At 37.2% G+C, this 23321-nt stretch overlaps 1 protein-coding gene and 1 pseudogene across 1 annotated transcript in view; both read left to right on the top strand.

Annotated features, from left to right (window-relative positions):
* The window catches only part of LOC106925078 (transmembrane protein 132C-like), a 91274-nt gene extending 76267 nt beyond the window's left edge, over positions 1-15007 (top strand). Inside the window, exons 5-8 of the mRNA XM_088011353.1 lie at positions 3445-3653; positions 7386-7695; positions 14763-14954; positions 15002-15007. Of these exons, the coding sequence (XP_087867479.1) occupies positions 3445-3653; positions 7386-7695; positions 14763-14954; positions 15002-15007 (717 nt within the window). The remainder of the gene's footprint in view (positions 1-3444; positions 3654-7385; positions 7696-14762; positions 14955-15001) is intronic.
* A 343-nt stretch (positions 15008-15350) lies between these two features.
* Positions 15351-21329, top strand: LOC148156011 (transmembrane protein 132C pseudogene; annotated as a pseudogene).
* The last annotated feature ends 1992 nt before the right edge of the window (positions 21330-23321 follow it).

The raw sequence follows: 23321 nt of genomic DNA, 5'->3' as shown, positions 1-23321 counted from the left end.
CATTTCCCAAGGCAACTTGCATGTTTTATAAAGTCAGCCTACCAGAACAGAGCCTACTCACACTGTCCACACAGGGCGATAATGTAGCTACCCAGGCAGAAAAACAATGGTTGCTTTCAAAATAAAAGTAGCATAATTTTGCCAACTATTTTAAAGATCATTTTAATTTGCATACAATTTCAGAAAACTAATTGAAAGAATGTCCTGATTCTACTGGTTTAACTTGAATTGTCACACTATATTTGTTTTTATTTATTTACTTATTTGCTGAAATATAAACTATGGTTGCTTGTTCCCTGTAGAAATTCATCAAAACTCACCTTTACTTGCAACACAAAGTGTTCTATGCCAGCCGGTCTTGTTTTAGTAGACCGTGCCCCTTCTCAGTTAAAAAAAACTCACTTGATCTCACTGTCAAAAAGCTGTATTCATGCTATACCCACCAGTATGCTGACTATTACTTGCAAAGATCAAATGAATGAAGCTCAGTTCAAGTCAAGAAAAACTTTGAAAGACCTTCAAGAAAACCTACAAAACTTTTGCCCAGAAGCACTGTGAAAGATTACAGGGTCGTCTGGCTTCTCGGAGGCAAAATACTTATGTAGATATATATATATAGCGATAAATATGTAGTATAGATGATCAAAGAGGAGAGAAGCGACAGGGCACATCTCTCAGAGGGTTTCATTATCCACCGAAATGATACCACACATTGTGATGTTGACCTTGTGGGCCAGGGACCGGGCGCTCCAGCAGCTCACACATTTGCTTTTGGGAGCAGTAAGCAGCACCCCGCGTTTTACAACTAATATCAAAGGAATCTCAAAATAACACAGTTTTTGATCTTATTGTATCCCGACAAATCACTGTTTTATTTAGAGTTTGAGAGTAAACTCTCTTTCTAAATCAGAACGGATCCTCTTTAGCTCTCTCTATGGGTGTCTGCACTACACTTGGCTTTTAATCAACAGTGATAAAAATAATTCTTTTTTCGTGTCTTTTAACTAGAAATAGTAAGATGATATTGTCTGACACGGGATACATTTATAAGTAATAATACATATTTTTTCTAAGCTTAATAATAACTTCAGTCTCGAGCTACCCCCTCATAATTCTCAGTTTGTTACTTAACTGAACTTTATACCAAGAAGCATGTCTTTTACAGAGGTAACTCTTCTTTTTGTACTAATTTTAAAATAGGGTGAAATGCAATTTATTCTCACTGGGTTCTCAGAGATATTTTTAATATAGATTTGCCCTCAACACATGGCCCTGTGCTGTACGGCACGCCGATCAGAACCTTAATTTAGTTTTAGCCAGTTATCTTAAAGTCATTGATTCATTCATCCATTCATGCCTTTGTAATGATTGGTAAGGTACAAGACTGGCTACACACTTAATATTGTCCACAGATTTGCGTGTGTGTGTGTGTGTGTTACCACTGATATAAGAGGTAGAGAGAAATTGAGTTTCACTTTTTAATGTACAGCAGAATATGGCACAATCTCTATTCAATCTTTAAAGCTGTCACCTAAAATGCTCTTAATAGGAACAATATTTCAATGCATCTCGAGTGCAATAACACAGCTGAGGAAAATTGGAGATTTTCTGTTAAAAATTGTTTGAAAACCTTCAAACGATCAAGAGGCAGATAAAGAAGATTCACTTCTTTCTTTTTAAGCCTTAAAAGACACAAATAAGAACGGAGACTCTGAAGGACTAATTGAAAACAATTTTGGGTTCCTAATATCTATTATAATCCGTATTTTTTTTAATCAAAGTGATTTCATCCATCGACATAAAGTGGGTAATAACTACAAGACGTAAAATTTCAGTGTCATTATTTTCGTGTACAAATTGAAAATCGCCATGGTGATGATTTATGACATTGTAAACAGATTGTTTTGTAACAAGGGTGAAAGGGAAACACTCCCCCCCGCACCCCCTTAATTTATAACCATTATTATCCACATTATTGTTTTACTGGTCACACATATGATGTAATTTTAATGAAGCACATAACACTTTTCCACCATGACAGTGACGTCTACTTTTAAACTGTTAAGTCCCAAAGAGAGTAAAATGTACATTCAAAGCATTTTTCTCTTGAAGAAGCTTTAAGAAGGAGTTTAACAGGTGTTTGGAAATGTAACAATATGTAGCACTGTGCAGGGAATCCCACATAATACGACCTTACATCAGTTAGGATAAGATCAACTTGGATAACAAAATCCTATTTAATATAAGAACCAGCACAGTGACTCTTGCATAGGTCTAGTTAGAAACATCTAAATTATGCAGTTTTATTTATGTCCTTTATTCGACTTTGGCTTAATAAAGCACAATTTCTAAAGTTTTAAATATCCCCACAGCTTTCATATTACTTTTAATCACTAATTAGGTTTCAACATGCGCGAGGTTTGGGTAATGCTCACTTTACTGACGATAAAAGTCGATGAGTGGGAGAGAATAAGGAAGGAGTAATGAAAGTGAGGAGGAGGAGAAGCTGACAGACACAAAGCTGTCAGTTTTGTTCCTCAGAGAGACGGGATGATCTCGCACCATTCGAGAGTTAAAGCTGCCAAGTTGTACGCAAAGACGGATGACAGTTTTCTTTTGACTGGTTTGTTAGAAAGAGGCGATTGTCACTACTAAGGATTTGTGCTGAAATTAACAGTTGTGCCAATCACGTTTGTGACGGGTTTATAGATTAAAAGGATTACAATGAGAGAGAAAATTCTGCCAAAACATTGAGAATACCCTGTATTGCAAATGTAGAACGTTCTCGTAAAGGTTATGCGAATGTTATAATGGGGCAATATTTACAGTGTCTTGAATATACCATTCTTCATGTTGGAACTTCATCTGAGTGGCTTTGATAGCTCATTGGATTTGTGCTTCATCCAGCTGGTCATTATTTAGTTCTGAGCCTTTTGTTCTCTAGTTGGATGAAACAGGTTGGTGTCTTTGCAGGGCTCCATCTGTCCAGTTGGATCAAATTCCCGCTACTTGCCCATGTAATAATGCTTTTCACATAGACATGTATGTCACATCTACACTTGATGCACCGGCGTCCATGCAAAAAGTACTTACTCAACACACCCAGTGTTGAACAACCCAAGCAAGCTAAATGAATAAAAGAAGTAAACTAATATGTAAAATAGTTGATATATAATTAATATATATATATAAGAGCTAACACTTTCTCAGCTGTGACTTTGACCAGAAAACCTCAAAAAGTTGAGGTACTCACAGGTTTCGCCAACCCCAATGGTCCAAAAACGAACACACAGATATGAGAGAAACCAAAGAATGAGCTTCATGAATGCACCTAGTTTTCAAAACAAAGATAAAGAATGAACCTCTTGTTCATAATGGATGTTATTTCTGTTGAAGAGATAGTTTGAAGCAGATTTGTTTTTGTGTTGTTTTCTCTGTCTTCAGGTATCCGAGCGCTGCGATTACGTGTATGTCAATGGAAAAGAGACGAGAGGAAAGAAAAGGGTGACACTCAACTTCACCTACAGTTTTTTGAGCGCACAGCTGGAGATGAGTGTATGGATCCCCCGCCTACCGCTGCTCATAGATGTATCTGACCCCGAACTCAGTCAGATAAAAGGCTGGAGAGTCCCTGTTAGTGCTGGCAGCAGGAGGTAGGACATGGTTTTCTGTTGCATTATCACTGATCCCTCCTTCTTTTTAAAAAATGAAAACACTACAGGGCAAAGGAAGATGAGATAAAGCTTGGAAATAACGTCCTCACACAAACTTTATGGGATTATATCTACTATACAGCCAGGCATTAAAATATTATACAACGGTAAAATAGTTTCAAGCCAAGTGTTGTTTTTGTTCAGAAGAAATATCGGAGAAGTTCTGTGCTTGCATTAGGGGAATGTTTCATGACTTGGTTAACACAACAAAACAAATCAACAATCTACTGGTCTTGCAGACCTTCGAGGCGTAAAATGCAGCTGCAAAAGCAGCTCAGATGTATAATGAGTGTCAACAAACTCACTAGAGTGGTGTCCCAAAAAGTACTTATTAAAAAGAAGGAATACTGATTTGGATTATTAAGGAGCTTTGGCAATACCAGGAAGTAGTGAAAGCACAGCAGCCTGAATAGAAATATAGATTCTACTGAACAGTTCTGCTGAAACATTTAAATAAAATTAACAAATATATTATGTGGCAGTGGCACCAACTTCTTTCCAGGTATACTTACAGTAACTAGAAATCAAAGGGAAACATTTTTGAAGTGAGGTCATACACTTGGTTTTAAAATATGTGGCTGTTGAAGTGGTGATTGCTTCACTGTTAAGTATTTTTGCATAGACAAACGCATGAGGAGAAATATTACTTTACTTTTATAATGTTTTTGAAACACTGCCGTGGTTTAAACTTCAATATAACCACAACCTCTGTTTGGAAAATAAATAAATAAATAAATAGGCATTTGGCAATGTTCTGGAGAATAAAGGTTTATACAGTAAATTGTCATTGTAAAACAACATCAGTAATCCCAAGTACCATTTGAAAGTTTATTCACAAACATTTACGGAAGTTTTCCCAGGAATAGACATCCAAGCAGCTTAGTTTGTCATGCAGTGTTCTCAGAGATTGCACAATACCCAAGAGCTACATTGCAGACCTTACATAACTCTTGTAAAATGTGAAAGTTCATCGCAGGATAAAGATTACTTAAAAGGGATGCCTGGAGAATGACTCTTTTCCACTAAAATAACAGGACTTGAATGACTCGGGTTTAAAAAGTTGTGATTCTGAACACAATAAATATCAACAGACAGGCTAAAAACGAAACGAGTGTTTCATTGGAACTGTCAAAGCTCAGACCTCAGTCTGACTGACTATTAGAGCTGTGCATGAATGAATTTCTGCAAACCCCAATGAATCAAAGCCATGTTGTTGAGAGCACCGGGCTTAATGAGAGGTTTATATCCCACAGAATACAACCACCTCAAGAGTCTTTTCTGGACACTGGTGGGTCATGGGATGTATTTTCTTTCTTGTGTTTCATAAATAATGGCAATGTGGGGTCTGGTATGTGTGTTGGTACACAAAAGGTTAAATTTACTTCATTTTAGATGTTTGTAAGGACCAGATAATGTTTTGTTTTCATTATATATTTTGTCTTTATATGTAAACCTTTAGTATGAATGACATTTTTCCAGTGACTGTTTATGCCGAGTTAAGCAGTTTTGTAATGCAGCATTTTCTTGCTCATCAGCCAGTAAGCAACAATGCTGATGTTCATTTTCAGAAGTGAGCTCATATAAGCCAATATTTCGGTCTGGTTGTTGTTGTTTATATTGATTGAATTTTGAGCAAGCTAAGCATATATTAAAACCATCTGCAAAGATCACTAAATATTGCCAAATCTAGAGCGCAGCATTGAAGAGAAAATATGCTTTATACTACTCTAACAAATGGAAACATTTACAGATATAATTGAGGTCCTTTTTTAAAAAAAATCATACAATCTGAGGGGTCTCACAGCTACATGAAGAATGTATAGTTTTTGTAATTGAAAGAATGTATATAAGACAAGTAACTGAGAGAGTAACAATAAAATTACCAACATTGTCTGTCCGATCCAGGCAAGAGAAAGCTCACCCATTAAGTTAAAAAGGCCCCTCATTAAAGTCTAATACATTGGCTGATGTGTCACTCAGTGTTAAAAACAGGCCCTGACCCCCATGTTTCTGCTGTCAGCCCCTAATGTCACCTCTATGTGGACTGCTGTCCCCTCAACTCAAGTGAAGGGAAGGGGGAGGGGGATGCGGTAAAGACAGGTTAGGAAGTAAGCCAAGCCACTGGGCCACAACATGTTAACCTGTCAGCACGTTTTCTGCCTGACAAGCCATGCCTCATTAAACCTAATAGAAACTGTCACGGTCATTCCCCCTGGCCACCTGACCAGCATGGAAGCAAGAAAAGCTTGGAGCATAGAGAATAAAAGGCGCAGGATGGAAGTGAACAAGGAGAAGTGAAGAAATTAAGCAGATTTTGGGTAAAATCTGAGAGTCATGTCTGAAAATTGAGGACTAAATGACACCGACACTGTGGAAAACAACAAAAACATTAGATCACAGATAAAGTTGTTTGAAAGAAAGTTAGAATACGGAGTGTGAAAAATGTTCAGACCCCTTACAGATTTCTAACGTATAAAAATCTCAGCGCAACAAAGAAATGTTGAGAACTGGCAAAAATAACCTGATGTAACACAAAATGTTATTTTTAAACAACTTGACCCTATGTGAAAAGTTATTGTCCTTTAAAAGGTGACTGTTCAACCTCGCGGCTTCCCACTAGACTGAGGATGTTTCTTTTCTCAAATGTTGTTAGTTCTACGGCAAGTCCAGGAGGACAAAACTGTGTTTCACCAACCCTTAAAAAAGCAGGAATGATTTTGTTTTACATGTGTAGTTTCTTTACATTGGGGCATGATGAGTTGCCTTTAGAGTGATTTTAATGTTCTCTGTGTTTATCAGTAATTGAGTAGGGTTAATTACAGTTAGATCAGGAATAATCACAGTTAATCATTTAAGAAGTGGGGGGATTAATTGTTCATATTGAGCCAGGTTTGTTTGGATACTCTGTTATCCTTAATGAATGAAATTGGCATTTGAAAGCTTCTCTATGTTTGAAATTAAAATGAGTTAATTATTCTAAAATGCTTAAGACTGACGACAAAGCAGAAATGGCTGATATTTTTAATGGCTCAAATAATGTTTGATGTTGACATTAGCAGTGAAACAATACTACATACACAACTCAACCAAATGGAGATTTGTGCGCAAAATATGTGCCCTCTAGTCATTTTAAGCATTTTTATTTTCCTAACCTACCTCCTGAAAAGGGATAATTTATCTTGCATCAGATGTAAGGTGTACCTTAAATCTGTTCCAAAATCCAACCGTAGGTTGTGAAAATGCTTTCAGTAGAGGAATCTTAATTTGCTACAACACATGCTTTCCGAGATGGCTGTATCTGCAAAGCATTTGCCGAGGGCCAAATAAATGGCAGACATACTGAGCAATATCAGTTGCCCTTTTAAAGAAAATGAAAAAGCAAGCTAGGCAGGAGTTTTCCTCTGCAAGTTGATTTTAATAGATTTAAAAAAAAAAAAAAAAAAAACTCTGCCAGAGTAGTTTTTGAAAAGCCAGGCAAGCATGCAGAAAAACATGATTTGCAAGCATCCAGTCGATCAGCTTTTAAGAAAGACATCTTTAGGTATGCAAATCCTCTGCTACTATGCTTTATAACTCAGAATCGACTTGAAATACATTAATGGTGTCTAACATTCATCTGCTTAACTAATTAACTAAAAATATCAAATCCATGTCTCTTATTTTGCCACATAGATACGAGCGAGTCACCGATGACAACGATGGTGCCTATGGACAAGAAGAGAGGACAGAGAATGTGTGTGTAACCCAGTACCAGAGCACCTCTCTGCATGTCCTCACACAGTTTGTTACAGATGCAGGGGACTTTAGAGGAGCCATGGAAGAGGGCAGACCGGGTCAGCAAAACTTCCTGCTGGGTACAGACTGGCATGTGGATGTCACGCAGCTTGTCAAGGAGTCTCTCAGGGTGCAGGACCCGACGATCGCCGAGCTCCTGGAGAGTCAAGTGCTAATTGGACTGAGTTCTGGAACCACCAAACTGCAGGTAGTGTGAGTAATAGTTTCGTGTTGAGTTTTTATTTATTTATTTTTTTTTTTGCGGATGATCCAGCTTGTAAGACAATACATGAGCTTTGCTAAACAAGAACAAGATGATATTTATTTTGGCAATGCTAATGGGAAAACTAGGAATAATACTGTGTTTTCACAAGCATAGTAAGATGTTTGCAATAATTGTCGACAAACTTCATATCTGCCACTCTGGAGAACCTGCAGAGCAGAGCAATAACCAGGGACTACTGGAGCAACAATTTGTTTGATGCACAAAGAGTCATTTGATGCAAAGCAGAGTTTCTGATGTGGCAATCTGAGATAAAGAGATTAGATGAAACATTTCAACATTTTTAAGTCATGATCACCAATTACAATGAATAAATGCGCTGTGTAAACCTTCTCTCCGCTCTGAATTTCCCTATGAAATTCCCCTGTACTCCACACTCTGTTGTCAAGACGGGCATAATGCATAAAGTTTTTGCTTTGCATTTCAGATGTATTTATTTATAGTAGGAGACCAAGTCTTTAAGATTTTGAAAAAAATCTGCCAGCCTCCCATCATTTGGTCTCCAATATGTAGGCTTGTGTCTATTCACTATAATCACTAATTACCATTAGTGATACTATGGGATACAAAGGCCACTTTACCAAGTTTAGATCACTTTTAACTTCCAAGCTTTTGTGTGTTCAATGCATATTCTTGCATGATTAAATGCAGTTAGACACCTTCTGCTCTGAGAAATTCATGTGCTACACAATTTAAATTATTAGTGAGAACAAATATACATAAAATTTCTATACTCCACACCCTTAAAACGTAACACTTGATAGGATTTGATCAGTATGTCTGTGTGTTGTGTTTTTATCATTTTATTTTTTGGGTGGCATGCATGCTTGTTCCACCGTCGACTATTTGTCCTCGCTGTTAATTCGTTGCGGAAATGGATTCTCATCAAAAATGTTATCAAAAGTCTCCATATTTTATTTTTCGGCATCAATAAATGATTTTTTTTTCTGTAAAACAAGGAGTTTTACAGCATGACCTTAACATTTTTACTTCTCAACACCAACCTGAAACTTTTCACCCTTAATAATGCAGTAGCTGGTGTAAAAAGAAAATAATATAGCTGTCCCATAGTCATCCTCAATCTGAATTATTTTGTCCTTTAGGTCTCTTTGCTACTATAAAGAACTTTAAATCTTTGACCCTGTAAACTCTTTTTATGTTTGAACTGTATATCTTAAAATAAACACACCAACTTTAGTGCTGTGTTTTCCAACCTTGTTCTTTGAAAACACTGGTACACTCGCATACATGCACAACAACGGAAACAACAGTTTCCATCACTTTATTGCCACCACTTTCCAAAACTATCAGTGACACTTCTGTTATGAAAAACAGTCACCTTGAGGTTTAGACAGGAATGAGATGTAAGATGTGACGTTCATGTCAGTGTTTTACAGGCTTCTGCTCTTTACTGCTGTGTTGGAGGCTGTCTCCAACATGAACATTGTCCCGAATAGCAGAGATTGTTAAAGATCGCGTTTATTCTGCCTGAACGCAATAACAAGTGTTCTGATTATCAGAAACTTGTTATATAAGGACTCGTGAAAAATCTTATATGGCTGTGATAGAAGTTGAAGGTGAGCAAGCCTGTGACTTTAGCTGAGTTATATGTTGGAGTTGGAAGTATAGTGTCTAAAATGCATGGCTATTTATTCATCAGCATTTGGAAAACAACCCTAAAGGGAATATTATGGAGTGTTTGCATGTTCTAAATATGATAGATTTTAATTTGAAAGAACAGAAATTTGTTCAGAAGTGAATTTTTGGCATAAAACCTTCTTTGTATGCTTCATTTTTGCAGAGGATAGTTGCTTATTTAACCACATAGTTTAATTTAAGAAGGTTTCTCTTATTATCTGCTGATTCCATTCAATTTACTTATTTTTTGCCACTGATTAGTCGTAGTTTGAATGTCCCTGGTCTATCAAATCCTAAAAGAACAGCACCAGGAACAGCAGCTTAAGCAAAAGAGTTTGTAAACAGGTGGAAAGGGGAAGCATTTTACCTTTTTTAGAATGTGAAAGTGCATCTTCTTTCAATTATAAAATATTGCACATGTGATTAAAAAAGGTTATAAGATGCGATCTAGTTTGCACCAGAATTCAACATAATTTTAATTTATTCTCCGATGTTAAAGACAAATTGTACACTGTCATTAAGTGCTTTTCTGAAGTTAAAACAAAATGGACAAGCTGTTATGAAGAAATAAGTATGTTTTCCTGTTTCTTACAATTTTTGTAGAACAAGTAGCACTCAGGCACTGCTAATCAAATGGCCTTCATTAAATGATTCATAAATGAAAGCGCTTCTATAGAGACAGCAGTTTGGGCATTTTGCTGGTCTTGTGAGTGCAGGTGAGTAACACAATATCAAAGTGGACACACATCCCTAGTTGCCTTAGGAAAGCAATCATTGTCCATTAATTGTAGATGGATTAACAAACCATAAATCCATCATTCTACAGAGAGACAGATAATTCACATGTAGAAATGATTTAAGACATTTCCCAGTCCTTCTTGGAACGGATGCCTCAGTAAATCTACCTCAGGGTCAGTGCTGAAGGACGTTGCTAAAAACTTGAGCTTTACAACTCAGGTAAAATGTTACATGTAAAAGTTTGTAGCAATGCAATTAGAGCAACGTTGAGCAAGTCTTTATCTAAATATAGATTTATGTTATGTACTAATTTACTGTATGAAAACATACAGTTCAAACAGGTATTACTTTTTTCCATGACTAGTTAAAATAAAAAGATTAGCCTTGATCACACAGAATCTATTTAGCAGTTATTTATAGTTTGATCATAATATGTTGCAATTTTGAGATCTCTTTTACAAAAAGAGAAATGACTGTTTCACAAGAGTATATTTGTTTGATTAGCTTACAAACTTAAATAAATGTCATCATCATAATTTAAAACTGCAACTTGTACTTGCTTTGTTTGATATTCAAATCTGATGATCTGAAACATTTAAGTGTGACAATAAAGAAAAAAATCTAAGGGTGGAGGTGAACACTATATACATATATGTGTGTAAGTGTATATATACATGTATAAATGGACTGAACTTATATAGCGCTTTATCCAATCATTTTTGACCACTCAAAGCGCTTTACACTAGAGTCACATTCACCCATCTCCACTCACAAGCACACACATTTATACAAGTGCCTTGCCCAGGGGCACATCAACATGTGGCAGGAGGAAGCTGAAATCGAACTGGCAACCTTCCGATTGCAAGACGACTACTTTACCCACAGAGCCACAGTCGCCCCCATACACATATATATCTATATATATATTCAGCTCAAAATGAGTGTGGGGGATTTAACCAAAATCAGGTGTGAACCAGGGATATGAAGCTAAACTCAGACAAAGAGAAAGATGGCAAACAACTATATATATATATATATATATATATATATATATATATATATATATATATATATATATATATATATATATATTTACACACACATACATGTAGCAGAAAGAAAAATCCAACCAAAGGGCAATAAGCAAAATGACAAAAATAAAACCAGATGAGTAAAGACACTAATAAGAGTTATACAATACAATTGTTTTAGTGACAAAAATCATAAAATAAAGCCATTAACTCCATGAAGTAAATAACAAATTTGATGCTGAAAAAGGAGCAAGCCTGAAAAACAGCCAGATTGGTTCCAGTGAGGCATAAACACTTAAACCTATCAAGTTTACACCTGCGCCATGTCTCATTCTATCAGGTTTTTTTTTTTACCACGTAGCTCAGTGCACACACACACACACACTCTCTCTCTCTCTCTCTCTCTCTAAAACACACACACCACACGCACACACACACCAAAGATTCACAAACAATCACAGTTCTATTTATTTAATGATACAATCAAGGTCTTGCTCAGGAGACTTCAGACGTCACTCTCACACCATAAATCAACGCCGGCTTGACATTTACAAGACAACACAACAAGAGGAATACATCGCTGAAACACAGGCCATAAAATTCCACCTCTGCTCCAGGGGATTTCCTGGTTTCTAAAAAATCCATGTTCTTATGTTTCTATTTGCATTCATAGATATATGAATGTGTGTGTGTGGTGTGTGTGTGTTACATTACCTCAAACTCTTTAAACACTCTAAGTAAAAGAACACATTTGTATATTTTTTGATTCAATAAAGATTCACGGTTTCAAATGCAGTTTGACTTTTAAACTGATGATCCTGTGCACTGAATCTTTAATGTTATCAATATTTTACTCTGCTGAAAGTTTTATTCTGTTGCAAAAAGGAAGAATGAATCCATTTAAGGACTGTTTGACAGGTTACGGATGGGACACTTTCATGCAAAACGTATTGTGCTGATAACCTTTGCAGACGTCAGTGTGTGAGTCAGACACGCGTGGTTTGGGTAATAATAGGTTCCTTATTATATTGTTGGTTGCTCATGCCTAGATCTAGGTCTGAAAAAGGATTTTCATGGGGTTTTGCATAGTGGAGCTTCCTCGATCTATACAGAAATGTTATAAGACATGAATTTTACAGGTCTGAATAGGAAAGGGTGAGGCTGGGAAGGCTCTTTAATTGCTCTCTGGGGACAGAATGAATAAATCTGTAAACTTGAAAACTGATTTTAGAGGAAGGGTCTTGACACACCTGAAAGCCTTGTGGGGAAATTTCACAATTATGGAATGTAGGTGAAAGGCAGAATCCACAGTTTCTGTGATGGGATGGAGGCGAGACATGGCTCTGGTATTAAGGACAAGAAGTACCATTACAGAATCTTGAAGAAGAGCCTCGACATGTCGGGATATAAGCACTGGAGAGTCTGGACAGCTGCTAGCTGGTACTCAGACGTTAGGTGGAAGAGAAGATGATCTTTTTGAAGGAGAAACACAGCATCAGCAGAGCTCTCTCTGAGGTGTCAGACGTTTTTATAGATTATAAGTCTTTTCTATTAGGGTTGAAAGATGGAGTGTTGTGTCTTTTAATAGGTACATTACGCACCCTTTTATTCTCTTACACAGTGGTTAAAGAGCCACTTTAAGGGTTCAAGTATGCCTCTAACGTCTAGATAACAACAAATTAACATGAGTTTATATTTCATATACCTCATAGGAGTAGCATTATATGTAAAAACATAAAATTGCAAGTTCTGATAATAAGATTCATAACATTGGGGTGTCAGATTATTCTTTTGCTAAAGAATCAGTCAATAATGAATGAAAACAAAAGCGGAACATGTTATTTGCTTGTTGCGCTTTTAGATTTTGTCTGTCTCATCATATGTATTTCTCACACAGCTTTTGTCTCCCCACAAATCATAACCAATTGCTTAGGCATTTCAAAATGCATATGCGGTTCTGAGACCACACTGTTTGCTTTTGACAATTCAAGGGTATTCATCCGTTCACTTTGACCGTGTGAGAAACAAAAAAGGAAAAATACAAAAGGAGGGAAACGGGATATTGGGTCTGGACAAATGAGGCGGTGATCGGTGCTGACAGTTCATTATGGCTGGTAAATGCAGCTCTGTGGGGGAGGCTGCAGGAAATACTGGAGCCCTAATTGGAGCGGATGGAAGAGATTCTCATCTCAAAACAATATCACAGCCATTTACATGCTTACACCTCTGGCTACTCTGAAAGTTGGGGCATTCCTTCCGAAGGTGTGGATTAGAAAGCAGTTTTGTTGTGGGCTTGGGGGATTTTTTTTGTTCTTTTGCATCTTTTCACAAGTGTGTGCTTTTTTTTTTTATCGGAGCCTAATGTGCACTGTGTGTGCAATGACTGAAGAGGTCTTATGTTTATTTTCTCTTAGTACTTTTGGTTAACCTAAAATGTTAATGAACCTCAAATATGAATGTTCAAGGAAGAACATGTAGGATCTTTTTTTTTTTTTTTTCATTTTCGTCCGATTGAAAATTACGAACAACTCGGAATTTTCCAATAAATATTTCTGACATAAAAAGCAGAAAGAATCAGTGACCCATACACCCACCCTCTTTTTTTCAATAACAGTGAAAGACTTATGGGAAAACCCTTCTGTCAGTTTCCTCATACCACAAGTTCTCAACTGGGTTCAGGTCAGGAAGGGGACCATGCCATCCGGCCGTGGACCCATCCATCTAGTCTGTCAAAAGTCACTCTCGCTTTATTGGTCCAGAAAACCTTTGAAAAATCTGTCTTCAGATATTTCTTCAGTCTGTCTGTCTGTCTTGTTGGTCAGGTTTCAGCTTTCCTTACCTTGGCCAACTCTAAACATTGTGTACTTCTACGTAAACCAGGCAGGTTGTAGTTATGGAATATGACAGAACTGGACAGTAATGAGCTGCTCACTCTTGATTCTTCTCAAATTCTTGGCAGCTTTTTCTCAACACGTTTCTTGTGACCTTGTTGGCATTTTGCATGATGGTTCTGTACCATCATGCCCCAATATCTTAGCAATTTCAAGAGTCCTGCATCTCACTAAGACACTTTTTGTCTCTTCAGAGTCAGTTAAATCTCTTTTTTTAGCCTATTTTTTGCCTAAAGGAAAGAAGTTGACTAATAATTATTCACACCTTGATATAGGGTGTTGACATCAGTAGGACACACACTTCCTCATTATACAGATCACCTGGTATGCTTAAATCCATTAAACTTTCAAGTGTATCCAGTTTGTGGTGAAAAATACACCTAAAAATAATAACATGGTCAAAATACCATTTTCCCTAATAATTGTGCACAAACAGCATAGTGAGGTTTTTCCATATGTAACAAGTCTGTAAGCATTGCTACCTTCTATAAAACATATCTAATTTGTTAGAAAAAATATATATATATACTATACATATATATATATATATATCTCTTCAAAATTTGTGGGGGTGGGGTTATTATTATTTATCTGCAGTACAACAGTAAAAAAAATGTTTGTGAAATTGTTGGCTTAAGAACTACTAGAAAAAAGAAGAAATGAGTTTTAAAAACCTTTATTTTGCCTGCTATAGGTTCTGTCCCCTCTGACGTCGTCAGTCCTGGCCGAGAGGACCATCAGGGTGGTGGATGATAAAGTGAGTGTGACAGAGCTTGGTGTGCAGTTGGTTTCTGGACTCTCTTTGTCCCTGCAACTGAGCCCTGGAAGCAACAGAGCCATTGTTGCTACTGCAAGCACACAGGAAGTCATAGAGTCACTGACGCAGGTAAGATTCTATCCATGTTCCTTTAATTTGTCACGATGTGCCATTAGTGTTAAACGTATTAGGTCCTTGTATTGCCTCTTATAAAAAATAGATTTTGTGAATTATATTTTTATAACTAGTTCACGGCTGGCACAGAGTTAGTAGTGCTGGTTTATTTTCTCTTAGAATATTTCTCATATATTAAAGTTTTCTTCATGTTGTTTGAAATTTAGGGAACAGCCATGACCCATGAGAGTTGTTCAGCCTTTTTACCATAATTAAAACCCACTACTGCTTCCCTTGTGCCTCTGGTTTATTTTGGTCCTCATTTGAAGGAAATCTGTAGATTTCTATTTGTGTTTTTGTTGCTAATTTCCAGGGTACTGGTGTCGCACCAATTTAAATGTGCTACGTTGCATGTTTGTTTTCACAGGAATCCCTCATCAGTGCCTGGCTTCAGTTCAGTGATGGATCTATGACTCCTCTGGACAACTACAACCCTGCCCATTTTATCCTTGCAGCCACATCTCTGAATGAACAGGTGGTAGTTGTGCAGCAGAGCGCGAAGTGGAAGTGGCCTCTCGTTGCTGCCAAGGGTGAAGGCCAAGGTTTGCTTGTGCGTGTTGAGATGAGTCCATCGGAAGTGTGCCAGAAGTCCAAACGACGCTCTGCTTTAGCCACAGGAATGGTGAATGTACAGGTTAGGTTTGGTCAGTCAGAGGAGCATTACAGGCAGCCGGGAGACAAAAGGACACGTCCGGATCCTCCGTATTATGGTGGATCCATCTCCGACATGGACACTGGGTTAATAAACCGTGCAGCCACCACCATTAGAGGCCAAGTCCCAGTGAGACCTAACGGGGGTCGCTTATCATCAGACAGTGGAAACAGAAACTTAAATGACTTTTCTGAATACCCAGAGCTGCCTCGGAGTCGCAGTACCGATGATGACTTATTGCCATCACGACGCGGCCTGACAGACCTGGAGATCGGCATGTATGCACTGCTGGGAGTCTTCTGCTTGGCCATCCTCGTTTTTCTCATCAACTGCATCTCTTATACATATAAGTACCGAAGTAAACACCTATCTCTAGAGGCCACGGAGACTATGCCCCATGCCCATGACTGGGTTTGGCTTGGCCAAGAAGAGGGGCTTTGTCTGCAGCAACAGCAGCATGAAGAATTGACTGGTACCTTGGAGGAAGGTAGTCAGCTTTTAAATGGAGGTATCCAGCGCAGTATTACAGATGGCGGCGGAAGTAGCTCAAGTGGAAGAGATCTGAGGAATGAATCACTTAACTCACCGACCACCAAGAGGAAGAGAGTGAAGTTCTCCACTTTCTCTAATGTAAAGTCTAGCAATGGATGTCCAGTGCTTAGCCCGTTGCCACTGGTGCAGACCAGTGATATAAAATGGGTTTGTCCAGACATTGAGCTTGGAGACTCAAAGGATCTTAGGAACTACATGGAAAAGCTTAATGAGAATGCAATTAAGAACACAGCATAAGAGGTTCTGGGTGTTTCCGTTGGAACTAAAAGAGAAACTCACCTGAATGCCTTCATCATAAGGAGGGAGAGAATGGAAAAAATATATATATATGAAAGAGTGAAAAACCAATCTGATGGCTGTAGTTTAACTGAAGACCTCACGTTGAAAACTGAGTAGATGACTCTGCTACTTTTGATTCTATGACGGTTCTCAGACATGGTCAAGCAACAATTTTCAAGACTTGAATTTCCACAAAGCAGCATAGTTAAAAGGCTCAAAAGTGAAAATTGTATTGTTGCTTAAATGTATGTTTTTTTGTCTTCTACCAAGCTCGATATTTCTCTTTTGATTTTACTTCTTGTTTTTTCTTTAAAACACGTTTTACTGTTCTAAATGTGGTAATATTATTTCAGAATATATTTTTCTCTTATTTTCTACAGTTATTGTTGGTCCTTTGCTATGAGTTGGCAGTTGTAGAGCCTATGGATCAACAGTCTAAAGCATTTTGTACTGTATATAAATACAGAGTTTGATTTAGAGTTACTGTATGTATGGTAACATTTTGTAAAGTGCTGTTTGATTTGGTTTTAGTTTTGATTAGTCTCCAAAAGTCAGATCCATGCATTTTATTTATGAGGAGCCATGTGTGTCTGATCTGAAAATATGTAGATAACTAATACTGTTACACTTGGAGACAATTTAGTACTGTATTATTAAATTCCCTTATCATGGTTAAGTTCTGGACTTGTACGTTTATATCAATTGAATTATGTTTCTTGGTCCTCGCATTTTCTATGTTTGTGTTTTTCTCGGTGATCACACTCTCTGAATATACAAAAGTGCTTTACTGCTGAATTTGAGTGGCATCTCATTACAATTTTAGAATTTCTGCAGAGGAAAAACTGTGATTCCTACCAAAACCACAAAAAGACAATCGCGTGCAACAGACCACAAATTTATGGACGCTTCTGGTAAAAATGTATTAAAAGCTTTAAGCCAAAGCTTTGGAGACTTTTTTGCCTCCTGTTACCAATTTCCTCTTTGAGTATGGTGGCAAGATAAACTTAATTGCCCTTGTTTTGAAACAGTTTTGCTCAAGTTGTGGATATGGGCAAGTTTAAAGTAGCAATGTAATTAAACCTATTTCGTGTGGATTAAATGGACTAAAGCTGGGAACACATTACAAGATTTTTCACCTGATTTTACCCTCAGTTATTAGTCGGGGAAAATCTGCTCTGTACCAACTCAACAAGGTGAGATGGCATAAAAACCTTCTAGCCCCAAGATATGATAGAGACTGGAGCCAACCCGACCTCAGTCATTGTCAAAAACATGTTTGGATTTTTCTGGACACACTTGGAACTGATAACCTGTCCAAATGCTAAAGTGTGTGTGTTACCAATAGCCAGTGAAAAGGAGAGACTGAGAACAAACTTTTTTTTTCTTTTTTTTTTTTTTATGTTTTATTTCCAACAACAACATTATGTAGATAAATTCACTGGCCATAATGCAAAACTTTTAACTAGCAAATTACAACTAGTGATAAAAAGAACATAGATATTCAAGAAGAAAACCCTAAATAGTAATCCAATTAAAATAAACCAAACAGTTGACATTATTACACATAAAGTTAATGGAGCTAAACTGACATTTTTGAATGATTAAACAAATTTATTATTCACTGTTAATGTTTATTTGTATGATCCAGCCAAACATGTTAGCTGCAAAGAGCTAACATTTTCTTTTTGATGAAAGCTGGCATTGGTTGTGAATCCAAGACCTACAAGCTCACAACCTCAAATACCAGATCCAAAGCCATGTAATGTGTCCCCAGCATCTTTTGGACCACTTGTGTTTAATATTTGGAAAAGCTGCTGAGAGAAATTGGTCTCTGTGTTATGTCATCTTTATTTCCAAGGGGAATAAGAAGTCCTGGATCACAACTTAACAGTTCCTAGTAAGTCTAGTCAGCTGAAATCAGTAAAATATAGATATTTTTTTTTATATATTCAGAAAGACCCATTTGTTTTAAATGGCTTATGTTTATTATTGTCTGTTAACATTTTTCTGTCATGTTTTAGCTAGATTTTAATTGTGCTTACAAATATTTTGATCATTTTTAAATTTCATTTTTTTATCTTTTATTATTTTAATTATTTGTTTTTTATGTTATTTCCCAATTTTATTCCTTAGTTTGTTTTTTTGTTTTTTCATGTGCCCTCTCCCCCACTGAATAAATGTACTCATTTTAACAGCTTTTCAAAATGTCCTCTTTTTTTAAGTGTGAGACTGTTTTTACAACATTTACACGTCTTTTGGAGGGGGCGCAACAAGGATTGTGAAACTCGATGTTCCCATAATGCTCGATAGTATTTCGTCTGAGTTGATATCTAGACTTTCACGTCCAACTAAATTGTATCCCAAAAAACTGTCATAGGGATGAAAAACGTTTAAAACTTTGAAATTCATGAATTTGTGATCCCTTACAGCTTTTTTATTCTGGTTCATTCTTTTCTACTGCGTCTTTTTTTATTTATTTTTTTTATTGAGAATTGGCTGCCTGATTAATTAAATATGATGGCAATTTTTGCTCTTTTGTGTGATTTGATAATCAGATCTCAGCCTACCAATTATTATTTTATGTGGATGGTTCATTAGTATCAGTTGTCACCATTGTTAACTTTCACTGTAGCCGACAGTTGAAAGTGAGAGCCTGGCTCACACTGGATGGGAAGCAATCGAGATAAAAATGTAACTTAATTTTGAGGCCATAACTCTTAGCTGGAAAACAGAAAATGTCCGTTTTGGGTTGGAAAATACTTTCTTTCATGTACCATGAAAAAAGGTCTGCTTTTCTAATGATCTCCTAAGAATTATTAAATTCTGTTCCCATGTTAAGAAAAAGTAAAAATAAAAGTCATGTTGTTCTGTCGAAATAAAATACAGAAAGAGATTGTTCTGTCCCCTCTTTCAAGATTGAGAGACATGAATCCAAATATCTGGGTATTTATGCAGGTATTTCTCTGTCCTTATTGAGCAGAACCTGAGGTGTTGTCTTACGTTTTGGGCAAAAATACGTGTTGCGCATTGGTAACTTTTTTTGAAAGCATCCTTTAGAATTTATAAAGCATAATCACTTCAGTGATGCAGCTGGACAACTATTGAAAACCCGCCACCCACCTCTAAATGGAGAAAACCTTTTAATGCTGTTGAAATAAAGCAATTCTGCAAATAAAAGATGGGAAAAAGTTCCCTCGACGATCCAGAAAATCAAGACTTTTTACCATCTTGAGCCACAACAAAAAAAAAGAAAACACACCCTCCTCCACTTTCTGTCTCTTTGTCACCGAGGAGCTCCCAACTGCTGCTGCTGTCTTTCCTTCCTCAGTTCTTGCCAACTTCGACATCTGCCTGTGTCCTCCATGCTCCAGCTCTATGTGCCTTTCCTGCTGACACAAAGATCTCTGAGTCTGCACTCCAGCTCACTAAGTAACCGGCAACTCCTGTCAGGTGTAATGGAACACAACCCTTACACCATTATGAACCATCTCCTCTGACATTTGCCATGTCGATGTATCACCGCTTTTCTCATTTCATAAACTTTTCCTATGACTGTTGCCATGACAACAGTCCTCAACACAGCCCTCTCTCCTTCCTATTTCACTCTTTTGACATGTTGTGTGACGAACATCACCAATTACACTGCTGAAATCAGCGGTGAACAGCTGAATGTTGTTTTTTTTGTTTTGTTTTGTTTTTTTCAGTACAAGCCTTACAGTATAGCAAAAGGTCTTGTTGCAAGATCAGATTTTTTATGTCGAATACATGCCCTACCTTACATGTTGTGAGTCACAACATCTCTCCATTTTGTTGTAAAAATGTAGATCGCTTAAAGCTGCATACAGCCTTATCAACACAACTAAATATATAAAGATTGCTGTATTGGATTCTGAATGACATTTCACTTAAAACCTGAGAAGTTCGCTTTGCTGGTGGTACAAAAGTAAAAGTCAGGTGTTTAAGAATTCAAGGCATTCTAGAAAAAAAAAAAATCACAACCAGAATGTGGCACTACAGGACTAAGGAAAGATTATTTGAGTCAGATGGCTTTTTTTTATGTTTCACCAAAATATCCTGCAATCTTTTTAGTCAGGAACATACAGTGCCTTGACTTGAAATTGCTGAATGACTTGAAATTCTCCCCATTTTGTCAGATTACAACCATGAACGCAAGTGTATTTTATCAGAATTTTAATAGACAGACCCAGAAGAGTTTTAGGGCCCGACAAACACAACATGGTGCACAACTGGAATGTTGAAGAAAATGGGTGTTTTTCCATTTTTTTTTTTTTTTTTTGCAAATTAAATGTGAAAAATAAGCATTTATGTACTCAGCCAATCATTAAAATAGCCAATACATTAAAAACACCTCGCCGCTATTACAGCTGCAAGTCTTTTGAGTTTACCACTACCACAATTGCATATATAGCGACAGACTGAACATGTTGTGTACAAAAGTTAAAACCTCTCAGGACTGCATTATAGAAGGAGGCTGTGGAGGTGCTATGTATTTCCAGGCATATAATTCCTTCTCATAGCAAAATCAGTAACTATCTTACATTCAGTTGTTACAAAAATGCTGTAAATGTCAAAGGTCACTTAAAAGAAATTTGACTTTGCAATTTGACACATTAAAATTTAAGAAACACTACATTTCCAACATCCCCCATCCATCACAAAAATGATCCTCCGTTATTATCCTACAGTTATTTTCGGAGAGTTCAACTGAAGGATAGTTTGTTTGCTGGGCTTAGTAGAAGTGTAATTCTGCCATGTGTTTTTGCATTACCTGCTAGCCATGTATTGATTTGATTGAGGTGAATTCAATTAGGGAAACCCCTGGAACTTGGAGGACGATTGCCCTTAGGGACCAGAATACACAACCTCTGCATAAAGTATGCAAAGAAGGCATGTAAAACAAATATATTTTCAACAGATTTCAAGATGGCTATTCATTCTGTTATCTTTTATCGTCAACAACTCTTTTTTATAAAGCGCTTTAACACCAGCCATGTCTGAAACGAGGTGCTGAACAATAAATATCGGGAACTCTTCAACCTCTTTGTTCCTTTGTTCATGTTAGCCTGGACACTGGCCAGGCTAAATTCCTGTCGCCCTGCTGCTTGCCTGCTTGCTTGTCAATGGTTTTGTGTAGATAAAGTGAGAACAATGATCCTACAATCAGTATGTGCCTTTGTTTCGACCTGATTTATGGGTTAGGATTGTGCAATTAAAACAGGTTTGAATGTAGTATTGTTTTTCCCTCATTTATAATCTGCTGACAATAACAAACCGAGATTCCTTTGACTTTGGCTGTATTTGTACCTACAAACAGGGAGCAAGCTGAATCAAACTTGAGAAGATGCTAAATGACTTTGTAGCTCTGAACAGGAAGCCACTAATTCATTAGGGGGGAAATATATGGTGGCATTTTTAGGTGTGTGCAGCTGCTCATTGGAAATCCCAATGGTTATGGCCTTATTGAGCTCAAGCAGGAGAAGAGGTTGCAACACTTCCTTGTGCTGAACTGGGAGAAACACTTGTGCACCATGGCAGCAGTTTTGTGCCTATTTATCTCTTATCAGTAATTGTGGTTTTTTTTAAGTCTATTGTTTTCCTGTGTTTGGGAGAGAAATGAGTATTTGGGTTTCCTAAAGAGTACTCCTTGGTGGTTTTCCTTCCACCGTTTCCTATAATTTTAAAAGTTGTCACTGTTTATGGTCAAGCGTTCTTGAGAGGCACAGATTGTTGCTAGACTTGTTACATTCTACTGCATAAAGACAAAACAATGGAAATATTTTCTTTTCCATCTGCGCACTGTGCCTTTAAGAGAAACTTTTACAGTTTCTCTTTATGTGTATTAGATTTTTGACCATTTAAAATCCTTAGTCAGTAACGACCCAGATCACTGATTGTAGTCGGGTCCTGTCCTATTTCCCTGTTACTTCACCTGTTACATTTCCTAAATCTAAAAGTAAGGTATCCTAACCACCGTTAGAACAAAAAATAATTGGTGTAAACTCACAGATCTTATTAGATAACAGAAGCTTATTAGCACCCATGGACTTAGAAAGCCTTATATGATGACCTGTTATCCACTTTCATCACATTTTACAGCTGCTCTTCTACATAGAGAGAAGTCAATTAAGATGGCTCAGCTCTCTGGTTAGGATGCCTCCCCTGTGAGGTGTTTTGGGCACGTCCCACAGGTCGGACATCCAGAGAAAGACTGGGACATGTTTCTCCCAGCTGGCACATGGAGCTGTGGAGAGGAAAGTGTGTGTCTCTCTTCTTAAACCCAACCCCAGATTAAGCGAAAGATGGATGGGTGGCAATGCAGATATGATAACATTAGGTCTGTCTTGAATCAATTTCATCAAATGAAAATGTTTATTATTATCAATTTTGAATCATAGTCTTTGTCTTTTACATATATGTAGATATCATCATACCAATATAGGAGTATGAATATGTTATTACCAGAACTGTCAGCGGCTTAGGGACATTTTAAGGAGGATCCAGGTAGCCTAAAATAAGCTTAATGATGTCCATGAGTAAACTCATTAAAGTTGTGAGTGATTGGAGCCAAATGGTGCATCTCAAATACATCAACTGATAATGTGACACGTGTTGTAGCAAACAAAGGCACACGCTGCGTGTTGTTGCTAAATTGCAGGTTTCCTGATCATTAATGGGTCGACCGGTTGATGTCCGTGCTAATTTGTGCTGCTCCCATTAGACTGCTTTGGTCTTATTTTAAATGAGCTGGGTGCACGTAATGTTGGAATCTCATCATGAATGATTAAAACAAATCACCAACAAGGCCTGACCACTGATAG

This window comes from Poecilia mexicana, unplaced genomic scaffold (genome assembly GCF_051168715.1).
Source record: "Poecilia mexicana isolate PSO_F unplaced genomic scaffold, ASM5116871v1 scaffold_12, whole genome shotgun sequence".
Taxonomy (NCBI): domain Eukaryota; kingdom Metazoa; phylum Chordata; class Actinopteri; order Cyprinodontiformes; family Poeciliidae; genus Poecilia; species Poecilia mexicana.
The sequence above is the reverse complement of the archived record's forward strand: the minus strand, read 5'-3'. Positions and strand labels throughout refer to the sequence as shown.